This window comes from Juglans microcarpa x Juglans regia, chromosome 2D, assembly GCF_004785595.1.
Source record: "Juglans microcarpa x Juglans regia isolate MS1-56 chromosome 2D, Jm3101_v1.0, whole genome shotgun sequence".
Lineage (NCBI taxonomy): Eukaryota > Viridiplantae > Streptophyta > Magnoliopsida > Fagales > Juglandaceae > Juglans > Juglans microcarpa x Juglans regia.
In genome coordinates this window covers 4,463,578-4,477,122 of record NC_054596.1, presented here as the reverse complement: position 1 = coordinate 4,477,122, position 13,545 = coordinate 4,463,578, and the positions used below count along the sequence as shown (strand labels likewise).

The window sequence follows — 13,545 nt, the reverse complement described above, 5'->3', positions numbered from 1 at the left end:
GTTACATGAGGCTCTTATATAGACGTGAGCCAGAGTCTCTGTACAATGCTACAATGTAGCATGTGCTAGAATATTCTATGCTAGACTTGGGTTTGTTACAAAAAGGTGTTGTTGCCATATATAGAGAATGAGCTGCGTTGCCTCCACCGCGAGAACGATTGTTGTTTCCTCCTCCACGAGAACCTTTACCATGTGAGGAAGAGGAAGGTTTGGCTAAGTAATTTGCAGTGGCCTCATTGTTAATGAGACTAGAGTCAAAGTGGTGGAGTATGCGAGCTTCATGAGCAAGCAAGCAGGTGACCAAGAAGTTCATCTGGAGAAACAGGTTGAAGGCGAGTGGCTACTGAGGTAACCAAACCATCATACTCAATACCAAGTACTCCAGCAAGAAGGTACGACACAAATTCCTCAGGGGGTAGGGGCGACTTGCAGCAGCCATGGTATCTGCAAGGGCTTTGGCTCGTCCCTAGTAGGTAGAGATGGAATCCGACCCCTTTTTGAGAAAGGCAAGTTGGAGCTGGGTTTGGATGAGACGAGCTTGGGATTCGAAAGCGTAGGTGGATTCTAGGGACAGCCACACAACACGAGTTGTGGTGCAACCAACAACTTGGCCCATTAGAAGTTCGGATAGAGATGAAATTAGTGCAGACATCACTAATTGATCTTGCTGTAGCCATAGGTCATATGCAGGGTTGGGAGTATGATTTTCGAGCTCTGATTTAGGGGCTGGGCAGGTGCCTTCAACGAACTTATAAAGACGCTGACCTCATAGGTAAGAGACCATTGAATCTTCCATAACAAGTAATTTGTTTGGGGTTAATTTGACAGAAATTGTATGAGAAAGATAAGGTTGTGGGAGGGAGGGAGGGAGAAGAAGACACAGGATTAGCCATGGACGTTAGTCCTTGTTGGTTCTGGATATCATGTTACAGAAGCGTATTTTTTGTATTTCTCATTGAATTAAATGAATTTACATGAGGCTCTTATATAGACGTGAGCCAGAGTTTCTGTCAATGCTGCAATGCAGCAGGTGCTAGAATATTCTATGTTAGACTTGGGTTTGTTATGAAAAGGCATTGTTGCCATATACAGAGAATGAGGTGCGTGACAGCAGTGGAATCTTAGCAATGCAAGGGCTCGTGAGTTGGCCATAATGGGAGAGACATTTTTAGCTTTGACAGGTATATACAATTCGACAATGACACATTGTGCCTCTCACAAAATTGCATAGAAAATGATTTCAAATTATGATAAATAAGTGAAAATATTATACTCGTCATCTCTATATCATAAATTACACATGATTTTTTTTTTCTCTTATCAAATGGATTATGTATGGATCATGAGTAGAAGAACTTAATGAATTTAGTAAGAATAAAATACAAAAAAATTAAAAAATTAAAACATATATAACATGTGGTGTAAGATAATATGCAGCAAGACCTCATAGGCTCAAATGAGTACGGTGGTTATGCAAAAATATAATACAAGTAATTCCTAATCCAGCCGATCGAATCTAGAGTAAAAAGGTCTTTTAAAAATTCATAATAAATCATAATAAATTTTTATTGAGTCGATCATCAACCGGGCAACCCATAAACAAAATTAAACTCTACAAAATCGCAACTTTAACCTAACAGTACATAAAATATAAGGTCCCGTTATAATAATGAGATGAGATGAGACAATTTTAGATGAAAGTTAAAAGTTAAATAAAATATTATTATCATATTACTTTTTAATATTATTATTATTTTAAAATTTGAAAAAATTAAATTATTTATTATATTTTGTGTAAAAATTTAAAAAAATTATAACGATGAAAATTATGAGATGAGATGAAATGAACCATTTCTGTATCCAAACGAATCTAAATTGATACGTTACTTTATATAAACTTTATAACGGTTTCTGAATACAACCACATGTTGTCTGTTTTATGCTGCAACCTGAAGGCTGGATCGGGGAACAGAGGAATCATGGAGGATGTCTTGCTACCCACTTGCATGTGACCTATTCGCGTTCTTTACTCTTCTTTTTCTTCCTTTCTTTTCTTTTATTTCTTTTCTAAATTTCTTTTTGTGGGTTGGGTGGGGGACTATCGCCTTGTTCACTCAGTTTCACGAGTAGGGTAGGCTCTTAAGATTGCAGGAAATGGAGCAGCCATGCTTACAAGCATGGTCAGGAATAGGTCGTCACCAACAGAGCAAATCAATATGTTTCAACTTCACACAAGATCAAAGACATGATGATCTTCGATTCTTAATGCATATAGAGAACTGGGTAAATTTTCAATTGTTCTGGAGCCTCCGTCTCCTCCATGTTTGTCTCAGGATGGTGCTGGAGTTGAATTTGCAATGAGAAATAATAACGGGAATCATAAAGTGCATAAATGCTATGTATTTTTATTAAATAAAATGAGTAAATATAAGATATATATGAAAAAATTAATTTTTAATGATGAATTTTACTTTTTCTTAAAAGAAGTGTGTGACGTTTGTACAATTCAATATTATATCTAGTATTATTATTTACAAATTATTATTATTATTATTTTTTATATGAACAAAGACTTATTTTTTCTGACCCAACATTAACCCTATTAAAGACACCACAGCGAAGTTCGCAATTTTTTATGACAAAGGTTCAATAATCAATTCAAACTACATTGACATGCTTTATTTTTCTTAATTGTTTAGTATAAAATAAGGATATAAAATAATTTACGTTAAACATTTTGTATTGTAGAGGACAAAGTTCACAAAAAATGGACAAAAGCACAACTTTTAGTTATTTTTCTAAAGGAATCTCTTAAAAGAGCACTCTTGATGACTCTTGTAAAATATATATTTTTTTAAAATAGATAAAAAGATGGTTAAAAGTTCTTTCTATTGTGTCATCTATTCTATTTCTATTTTATATTTAGCTACAGTAAATCCTCTATATGTAGAGATTACTATTCATTCATCTAAATAATTTTTTATTATTTATCTCTCATTTCATTTTTATTTTATTTTCATTTTAACCATTTTATCACTTTTGCAGAGCCTCGCTCTTTTATCTCTTATCTACTCTCTAGTACTCTATTTATAGTTCTTTCAATTTTTTTTTAAACAAAAAAAAAGGCAGTGCATGCAGAAGTTTTGATATTGTTAATAATAAAAATAGGTATTTTTTATAGTTTTATTTTTTTTAAGTAAATTAAAATATTACATTATACATAAAGAAATATTACAAATATAAAAATATATGATGTATATAGAAATATCTGAAATATGATGTGTAGAGAATATAATATTTGAAATAAATTAAAAAAATTAAAAATATAATATTTAAATAATATAAAGAAAAAATAGATAAGCTTATATATTATGTATTATAAAAGTCATAATATAAAATAAAAAAAAAAGTGAATTTTGATAATGTATTATCATATTAAAATAAAATTTACTGAGATACCTCACAAATACGGAATGCTTTTCTGGAACCCAAAATCACAACCCGGATATAGATTTTGCGACCACAATTCACAAACAAAAATATTCCATCGTTTGCTGTCGACATTGACCATATATCGTACGTAATACAGCCTAGAGATCAGATTATTCTTTTCCACCAGGGAAGATAAAGAGAGGTGTTTGAAATATTTGTTAGATGGAGACAATCAAGACAATGTTCAAGCTTTTCTTTATTTATTTCTTTTTGCTTTCCAAATTTTCTAATATTTTCACAACGAGAAATAAGAAAAATTATATGCACAGTTACTATTTACTACTTCATACTTCACATCTTATAAAAAAATTCTGTACTCTATAAAAAAAAAATTATAAGTGTAAGGTGTAAAAGTAAATAATAAATTAACATAAAAATTCGCATTGTAAAAGAAAAATTCTGTGCAATAGACAAAAGACAATGTAAAAAGGTTTAAACAAATGTGTTTCGGATCTTTTTTGTTTTCTTTGTGGGGTTTGAAGTGTTCTAAGCGGTAATTTAATGAATCTTGCTTAGGAAAAAAAAGTAGGGAATAATATGGAAGAAAGAAACATGGGCTAAATACCGGCCATGGAAACGGTCAACCACAGCCTAAATTTCGAAATCATATAGTCTTTTGTTTGTTTTATTTTTTTTCCTCTTGAGTAGGTAAAAAGCAACCATCATCCACGCTATTGTATTAAATTTTATATTAATAGCAGAACCCCCCAATTTCAGTGGTACATGGGCTGAAATAACTCAATTTCATTTGGATGATAAAAGATGATGATAAAAAAATATATGATGAATAACGTTTATATACATACGCACGCACGTTGTTGTTATGCATATAATGATGTTGATTTGCTGTTGATTCCTTATATTCCATACGATCAACAAAGTGTCATTCCTGTAAATTTCTTCAAGCCACAATGCCACATTTCCTTTATTAATGGTAATGAACATGATGCCAAACCATCCAGTTCGCTGTCCCAGCCCAGGACATCATTTCAGCGTCATCATCCTCCCTCCGCCTCTATCTCTTTTCTCTCGCCCCAATTTGCTTTTGTTGTGTTATATAGAAAGCTCAAAAATTTTCGCAGAGAACGACGAAAGGTAAATAGAGAGAAGCTTTGAATTTTTGAAAGGCACCGAGTGAGGGAGTGAACAAATATGGGTGGTGGGTTGTGGAGAGAGAGGTTTGGATCGTTTTTTACCAACAGATGGCTGGTGTTTGTGGCGGCAATGTGGTTGCAATCGTGTGCGGGAATCGGGTACCTGTTCGGGAGCATATCGCCGGTGATAAAGGGATCGCTTGGCTATAACCAGAGGCAGGTTGCGAGGCTCGGGGTGGCAAAGGACTTGGGTGACAGCGTTGGGTTCTTGGCTGGGAGCCTTTGCGAGGTCTTGCCCCTGTGGGCCGCTCTCCTCGTTGGTGCTCTCCAAAACTTTGTTGGATATGGTTGGGTTTGGCTCGTCGTCACTGGCAGAGCTCCCACTTTGCCTCTATGGGCTGTAAGTATTTCGTTAATCTTTTTTGTTGAATTTTTTTTCATCGTCGATCCAACCTGGCTTCTTTGATTTTATGGGTCATGAGTTTCGAGAAAAGGATGGTCTTTTCTGTTGTTCCTTCTTATTAATCGCAGATTTAGTTGATCATTTCGGTTTTTCAATCATATATTTTGATGAAGCTTGTTTTGTAGTGTTTAGTTTTGTGCTATTTCGAAGAACGGATGATGTATCAAACGAAAACTTTAGAAAAGGAGTGGGTGATGAAAATAGACGTCCTTTTTAGTTTCAGAAGCCTTTCTGCAATGAGATTTTATATATATTTTTTATCATATTTGGGTGCAGGACTTTTGATTTGCATCCACTGGATTAAGATCGATATCATATACTAACTATCTCTGGAAATAATTCGCTATTCCAGAAAACCTTGGCTCTAATATTGATTTGCCCCCTGCTGCTCCACAGAAAAATAAAAGAAAAAAAGAAGAAGCAATGAAGCATTGATGTAACATGTTTTCAGTCTTTGATTTCCATTTTTTGTCGAATAATTCATTTTCCCCCTGTTCTGTAACATGTGAGAAATCAAGCTGCAATGGGCTACTTGTTATCACGTACTTTGTTACCGTGTTTTTACCCTTTTCCAAACTCATCTTTTGTACTGAGCTCATTCTTTTCTATGGAATTGATGTTTTAAAGCAACACGTAATAGTCAGTTAAGTGTAATAAATCCTTTTAGCTAATAGTTTAGCAGGGCTTTATGTAGTTCCAACTTTTTTTTTGGAATTAGTTGGTTGTACGATGAATTATTTTTTTGTTTACTATTGGTTGTAAGGCAACAGTTTTATTTATTTTGTGCCATTTTTCTAATTAAGGATCCTTGATATACAGGCCAAAATGATATGGAATAGGATCCTCTCTACTAACTAGATATGGGGTGTTTTGATCATTTCTCTTGTCAATTTAATCCTTCTTAAAAACTCAATGATCAAAATACCTCATGTTTTTTTTCCTAAATGAATGCTATCCATTTCAAGTTGAATGTAGAGAACAACCCTATTCTAATTGTATGTCTTATGAATTTTTTGTCTTTTATACGCTTCAATCAAATGTTGGTTTCTAAAGTTGTTGTCGAGCCAGAAATTTGTTCCTTCCATTAGATATTCTTTCCCAATAGTTTCTCTCATGCTAAATATTGTAACTGTTGGTCTCTTACTTCTCTATTTAATGAAGGTACCTCATTTTGTATCGTTGTAGTTTACTTGAGCGTTTATTTTGTTGGTAGATACGCATAAAATGGCATATTCGATTTTTTAGCTTTGTATTTCAACTGGAAAACTATCTATGGGGGATATTTATGAAATTGCTTTATATGATGATAGAAGAGTGTCTTTGTCTCTTTCCAACCGATAAATGGACATAAATATTTGTAAAAAATCAAGAACTTAGAGATGACTGATTAAAGAACTCTCAGGTTCTATCCCGCCAAACTTAATTGACTTTATTTTTTGTTTAACTTGCTTGAACGGCTATTGACCTTAGTTACATAATTTATCATTTCCTCAGACTTTCCCCCAGAGAGTCCAGGGGATTGTCAAGAAGTTGAATTCTATGAACTAATCTTGATCCCTAAATGATGAGCTGTGGGCTGCACGAGCATGAGCAAGTGAAGCTCATAAGCTGTAACTGCTAAATGAGCCTTGACCAGCTTAATTGAGAGTTTTGTTTCCTCCGTCTCTTTTTTTATCTCCCTCTTCTGTTCATTTGTGTGTGGTTTCTTCTTTCATGTTTAATTCCTGGTTGTCAAATCAAACATGCACATTTTCTTGATACCATCTCTTTGGCATCTGTATGTAATCATATTTGCCTTTATTGACTGCAACCAAGGACACTTGACATGTGGCTCACATTTGTAATGTGTCAGACAGTTTTTTTTTTTTTCAATCTTTTCAGTTGCGCATGTACTTTTCTGTTGAGGTAGTTATCTGAAGGCTCAATATTTATACCCGTGCTCTATCAATCTGAGATTTTTAGCAAACTTTCCAAACTTATATACCATCTTGATTGGCTATATTATTAACAGATATCAGTATGCAGATGTGCATTCTTATATTTGTTGGAACAAATGGTGAGACCTACTTCAATACAGTTGCTCTGGTTTCCTGTGTGCAAAACTTCCCAAAAAGTCGGGGTCCTGTGGTTGGAATTCTGAAGGGATTTGCTGGATTAGGCGGCGCTATTTTGACTCAGATATATGCAACAATCCATTCCCCTGATCATGCATCTCTGATATTCATGGTCGCAGTTGGTCCAGCAATGGTAGTTATTGCCCTAATGTTCATTGTCAGACCTGTAGGAGGTCACAGACAAGTCAGGCCAACTGATGGTAAAAGTTTCACATTTATCTATAGCGTCTGCCTCCTATTGGCTGCTTATTTGATGGGGGTTATGCTTCTTGAGGATCTGGTCAATTTGAACCGTACACTGATCACAGTTTTTACTGTAATTTTATTGATTCTTATTCTGATTCCAATTGTAATTCCGGTATCATTGAGTTTTTGGCTAGAGCCAAAAGCTCCCGAAGAAGAGACCCTCCTGCCTGGGCCACAGAAACAAGAACCTCACGGACTTCGACAGGATTCTAGTGAGTTAATATTCAGTGAGCTGGAAGATGAGAAGCCTAAGGAAGTGGACTTGCTTCCAGCACGAGAGAGGCAAAAGCGAATTGCCCAATTACAGACAAAACTATTCCAGGCAGCTGCAGAAGGAGCAGTGAGGGTGAAGAGAAGGAGAGGTCCCCATAGAGGGGAGGACTTTACTCTGATGCAAGCTTTGATCAAAGCAGACTTTTGGCTTATATTTTTCTCACTTCTATTGGGTTCTGGATCTGGGTTGACAGTGATTGATAATCTCGGTCAGATGAGCCAGTCTCTGGGGTATGATAATACACATATATTTGTGTCCATGATCAGCATTTGGAACTTTCTAGGACGTATTGGTGGTGGTTACTTCTCTGAGGTTATTGTGAGGTACAAGTTGATTTCATTTTGCACCTGGATTTTTGTTAAGCATTAATTTATTTATTGTTTATCCCTTGTTCTTCTCATCCATGCTTGTGATTTTATTGGATAGGGATTATGCTTATCCAAGATCAATTGCGATGGCTGTGGCCCAACTCGTTATGGCAGTTGGCCATTTTTTCTTTGCTATGGGGTGGCCTGGCGCAATGTACATTGGCACACTGTTGATTGGACTTGGCTATGGGGCTCACTGGGCGATTGTGCCGGCTGCTGCCTCTGAGTTGTTTGGTTTGAAAAAATTTGGGGCTTTGTACAATTTCCTCACACTCGCAAATCCTGCAGGTTCTTTAGTCTTCTCTGGTCTAATTGCAAGCAGTATATATGACCATGAAGCAGAGAAGCAAGCTCATAGACACCATCCCTGGCAGCAGAATTGGGGATCAATTTTTTCAGGCATGTTTGGTGTGGATGAGCCACTGAAGTGTGAAGGTGCCATATGCTTCTACCTAACTTCATTAATAATGTCTGGATTCTGCGTTATTGCGTTTGTACTAAGCATGATTCTTGTCTATCGGACCAAGATTGTATATGCCCATCTATATGGAAAAACTAGTGCACCTCGGCTTACATGACCAGATTATTCATCCAAATTATTGTGGTATTTGTACACTTCGTTCAAGGTTCTGCAGATTTCTTGCCCGTTCTTATAAGCATACACCGTGTGATGACGACAGAGGCGTGAATGCTTTGAAATACTTCTCTCAAGAGTGAGACTGCTCTTCCCCATTATGATGCGGTTGGTCACCACGACATATATAGTTATGTATGATTTTCTCTCTATTTATTTTTTCTAAAACTGAAATGCTGTATTTACTCCTTTCTCAATTTGGACATTAGTTGGCTTGAAGATTTTAAAATCACTGTCAGTTCTGTCCACTGTATTGAGCAGATGAATAAATGTGCTTGTTCATATGTTTTCTCTTGGTCTCTTTGTGAATCTAAGCAATTTTTCTTTTTGATACCATTGCTCTCAAGTGCCAAGTAACTCATGCTGGTGTTTGACAGAATAGGCAGGGGTTCTAAAATTGCAGGGTCAAACGTAGTGATTGATGGTTGAATGTGGGTTTGGCTTAAAACATAATTTTATCTCAAATACATGCATGCTTACTGGTGAACTGCTGTGAAGCAAAATTATTGCGAAATTTTAAGTATGTCTGTTTGGTATTAGTCGTATATGCACAGAGAACGGTACTATTTTTAATTGTTGTAGAATTGTTTGGTGCTGATGGGGCGTGAGTAATGTTAGATACAGTTCTGGAATGTATAATTAGGCTCGCATACTCAGAAAAAAAGTAAGCCTACTATTAAAAAAATCATTTTTTTAGTGGGTTTCGGATATATCTACTTTTTTTCAAAGAGAATACAAGGAACTTACACATCTTAGACTTAAAATTTCATTTATCTACCCAAAGTAAACTGCATCCAGATTTTGAGTTTATATTAAGAAATAAATGCAAATAATTTCCATCCCGTTACCAGCATATGGACATGGTATTAAATGACCAGAAAATTATTTATTATATATTAATTATCTTATGCTCCATCAATAATGATGAGAAAGAACAATATTTAAAAAGATAATGAATGGGATTATTGTTATTTTCAAACCGATCACTAATGCTGCCAGTTTAATTCACTCTCTTGATGGAGCATATTTTGCAAAATATTTTGAGAAATGTTTTACATTACTGCATATTTTGCAATCCTAAGTAAAACAAAACTAATTAATGACAAGAAATGTTTTAGCAATAAAGTGATTTTATAAAATGAACTTATATATTGATGTGATTTGATGTGATACGTTAAATTGTAAAATTATTTTTATTATAAAGTATATTTCCTCGTTTGGATTCGAAACTCATCTTAATTCATCTCATCATTATAATTTTTCCAAATTCTCATACAAAATATAAGAAACAATTTAACTTTTTAAAATCTCAAAATAATAATAATATTAAAAATAATATTTTAATATATTTTATTCAATTCATTTAAAACTATTTCAACTCATCTTTGAATTTAAACGAGGCCTTAACATATCACATGTAGGCACATTAATTGGTGAGTTTATTTTTAAAAAAAAACTTTATCCGGAGTAGTTTTCAATAATACAATTGCAGCAATTGTTCTGTTAACTATTTATATGAATAATTCAGATATAAAAAATTAATAATTCTATTTATATCCTCTGTGAACAACGAATTTTGTGACTGTAGTGACAACTTGACAAATCACCAGCTGACAGATTGTCACTACAAATTTTGAACTTCTTTGGAGGATCTTATTTCACGATCGTTTTCTCCTTATTGGGGACCTGTGTGTGATTATTGCCAAAGAAATTATTTTCATGAATTGAAGGCTGTGCAGTCTCTCCTAATCTCTCCAACGTTACCAGTCTTAATCCCCACTCTACCAAGCTTCCTCATTGCCGTGATGAAGGCTCCATTAAAAGCACCAGGATTGTTAGCAAAATCAACAACAGTAGGCTGAGATTCAGAATCAGTGAAGAGAACCTGGTCTGCAGTAAACAAGCCCTTTCCTGCAACCAGATTTTGGTAATATACATTGTCGAAAGCTCGTGGGGTAACAGGATCCATGTCGATGGCAATGCTGGGGTCTACGTTTCGAGGGCAGGCTGCTTTCAGCTGTTCGGCATAGTCGGGATCTAACGTAGGGTCCACAGTAGAAGAAGAGTACAAGCGGTCTGCAAAGCGGTCGCAATGTGAGAAGCCCAGAGTGTGGGCTCCGGACAACGCGATCATATCGATTTGGCTAAGATTGTTTCTGGCAAAAATGGTGTTGAGCTCGTTGAGATGGGAGTCGGGTTCTGGCAGATTACCGGCAACCCGAGATGCCTGCGAAATAAGGCCATCACGACGTCCAAGTTCTACATTGAATGAAGGGCCTCCAGCCTGGGAGTTTTGGGTCAATTCCAACACGTATGATGAGAAATATTAGTTTTGCTTAGAAGTGGAAATGATTCAAAAAGCAAAACTTTATCAAGGTTGCAGGCTCTGGGCATTCTTACCAGGACCACGACATCCCTCGCAGCAATGGCTAAAATGTCTGCACATGAGACGATGCCCGGGCATGATGTTTCAACTGCTTGCTTTGCCTTGATTACAGTGTCAAACCCGTCTCCTGCTAGGGAAAGATTGTCTTCTGAATCCTTTTCTGCATCAGAATTTGGCGATGCTATCATGACCGAGGCATCGCATCCCTACAACCAAAGTTACAGAAAATTCATTAATCCTTTTCAACTTCCTATATATCGGTAGTAATTTGAAAATTGCATGCGCTTTTTTGCAAAATATTTCATTAATATTTACGAGTACTATAGTACTTCATTAATAATTTGCGTTAATGGTCTTTCTAGAATCTTCAAATGTTGTTTTATAAGTGTTAAATCATATTTATGCATGTCATGGACCCTTTCATGTGCACCATACTCCAATCATGATCGATCTTCACTTCGACAGAAAACTTGACTGTCATAACTTAATTTTAAGCTCAAACATTGTGGATGGGTCTTTCCTTATCTAATTAATGACCATAATTTCCACCCATGAAAAATCAACAGAAAGTACGACTACGTTCAAAGCTGTGGAAATTAAGCGCATGTAGGAACTGGAAAGCAGAAATCATTGACAAAGAATAACCTACTGAAGGAACTCAGAACTTTTTTATTCGTCTTCCTTTCTAATATTTCTAGCTCCTTCTTCTAGTTTTTCTCCTTTTTCTGTCATCCAGCGGGTTTGCGTCCTGAGGTCTCAGTCAAACAGATTAGTTGTCGAGGACTATTAATATATATGCTATATGTTGTTCTGATGATCTGGTGACCAAATGCCATTTCTTATTATTTCTTATTAAGTTGCCTTCAACGGTTTGTTATGGTCGGTCTGCCTAATCACATGAACAGCCTCCAATTCGTATTCCTAATTATATATATATATATATATATATATATATAATGATGATGATCAAATAATTAAATTAGATATACCCAGAAACGGCAACAATACTGCGACATTCAGAGCCTCGTGTATTTACATGTTTGCTGCATGCAATTTGGGTGATAAAATCATCATCTATAGGACTTAATTTTGGCATATATAATAGCACCGTAGAAGACATTATAGAAAGGTAATAGCAATGTCTGAGAGCATCAAACATCTATCACGATTTAAACATAACCGAGCTAGCTAGACAGACAGACAGAAGGACTACTTTAATTAGCAGCCTACCTCAACAAAGCAATCATGGAAATATAGACGCAGAGTCGCCGGGATTGTGGTGAACGTCTGGCTAAACTTTGTAGATACTGCCTGCGCCACGATGGACTCCACGTTTGGACAGCTCGAGCTATAGAAGTTTTCTACTAGCTGCCCCTCCCCACTCTTCATAATCATAAAAGCCATCAATCCCAGAAACAAGCTGCCCCTCCATGCATCCATTTTCGGGCCTGGCCAGCTAGCTCTGCACTGCTTTTCTTGATCACCTCCCTTTCACCTTTTTTGTTTTCCCTCTCCCTCTCTCTCTCTCTCTCTCTCTCTCTCTCTCTCTCACACTCCCGTGCCCATTGATGACATATATAAGGTGGACACGAGGTGGAAAAGAAATAAGAAAAAAAAAACCCTTTAATTCATAGTTGTTAGATAATAAGATGGCTTGCATACTTGGTCCAAGAGTCTAAAGATTCAATGGTTCTAGTAGCCATGCATTAATTTGTTTTAAACGTTGTTGGGTATTGGTCTTTGTCGTGCAGGGTGCCACCCCCAATAAGATTTAGCCACATCGTCTCTTATATATACTGCGTGTAATATAATTATAAATCAAAATTCCTAAAAGATTTCTAAAGGAAAAATGAATTCGCAATATATAATTGAGATGATGTGGCTAAACCGCGTGGAGGGGACGACAACTCAAGACTTTTAGTGACAGGGTCTTCTAAGTTATTGAAATATATATTAGGCTGATGATCAGTTGATGTGTTCAGACTTCATAGGAGTGAACTACCGCGCGTATATAACTTTAGAAAGTCACACTTTAATTATTTGCACCTTAATCATCAGTTTAAAGCAATCTCTTTACTTGTTTTATGTAATCTTTTGAGATTCTCGTTTTCTTTATGAGAAAATTCCAGAGAATGGGAGACACGATATACAGAGTAGTACTACAAAGCAATCTGGTCAACTTGAAAATTGTTGGTTGGTTCATGGGTCTATTGAGAATTATATATGCTTTGGAAAAGAAATTTTTGAGATCATGTACAGCTTGTGGTTTATGTAAAGATGGATTAATTAAGAGGTTAGTCGAAAATATCCATGAAGATTATGAACATAAAATCTGTCATTATTTTTTTTTTTTTTTTGAGAAATAAAATTCATTCATTCATGAAAGCGAAGTTATAGTTGTGACTGATACATACAAAAAAAAAACTCAGATTACAAGCCAATTACTCACAATTGGAGCTCCACTAATACACAAA

At 35.6% G+C, this 13,545-nt stretch overlaps 2 protein-coding genes across 4 annotated transcripts; one reads left to right on the top strand and one right to left on the bottom strand.

Moving 5' to 3' along the window:
* The first annotated feature begins 4,354 nt into the window (after positions 1-4,354).
* Positions 4,355-8,975, top strand: LOC121250344 (protein NUCLEAR FUSION DEFECTIVE 4-like). 3 transcript variants are annotated; one of them, XM_041149449.1, is made up of 3 exons: positions 4,355-4,986; positions 7,075-8,006; positions 8,110-8,975. In XM_041149449.1, exons 1-3 carry the CDS (start codon positions 4,645-4,647, stop codon positions 8,627-8,629), a joined length of 1,794 nt encoding a protein of 597 aa, XP_041005383.1. In that variant the 5' UTR covers positions 4,355-4,644; the 3' UTR covers positions 8,630-8,975. The 3 variants fall into 3 exon arrangements, with proteins under 3 accessions (XP_041005383.1, XP_041005385.1, XP_041005384.1); XM_041149451.1 differs by having other exon boundaries at positions 7,061-8,006; XM_041149450.1 differs by having other exon boundaries at positions 4,784-4,986; positions 7,068-8,006.
* Positions 8,976-10,226: 1,251 nt separating this feature from the next.
* Positions 10,227-12,594, bottom strand: LOC121251230 (peroxidase 55-like). Its single transcript, XM_041150593.1, has 3 exons — positions 12,302-12,594; positions 11,086-11,277; positions 10,227-10,969 (listed from the first exon to the last, which is right to left on the bottom strand). Exons 1-3 carry the CDS (start codon positions 12,509-12,511, stop codon positions 10,403-10,405), a joined length of 969 nt encoding a protein of 322 aa, XP_041006527.1. The 5' UTR covers positions 12,512-12,594; the 3' UTR covers positions 10,227-10,402.
* Between the last annotated feature and the right edge of the window lie 951 nt (positions 12,595-13,545).

Excerpts from the sequence above, each read along its gene's own strand:
- LOC121251230 (XM_041150593.1), bottom strand. The coding sequence starts at position 12,511 with ATGGATGCATGGAGGGGCAGCTTGTTTCTGGGATTGATGGCTTTTATG. Across the intron at positions 11,278-12,301 it reads TCCATGATTGCTTTGTTGAG|GGATGCGATGCCTCGGTCAT; the intron begins GTAGGCTGCTAA and ends CTTTGGTTGTAG. Across the intron at positions 10,970-11,085 it reads CGAGGGATGTCGTGGTCCTG|GCTGGAGGCCCTTCATTCAA; the intron begins GTAAGAATGCCC and ends CAAAACTCCCAG.
- LOC121250344 (XM_041149449.1), top strand. The coding sequence starts at position 4,645 with ATGGGTGGTGGGTTGTGGAGAGAGAGGTTTGGATCGTTTTTTACCAAC. Across the intron at positions 4,987-7,074 it reads CCACTTTGCCTCTATGGGCT|ATGTGCATTCTTATATTTGT; the intron begins GTAAGTATTTCG and ends ATCAGTATGCAG. Across the intron at positions 8,007-8,109 it reads TTCTCTGAGGTTATTGTGAG|GGATTATGCTTATCCAAGAT; the intron begins GTACAAGTTGAT and ends TTTATTGGATAG.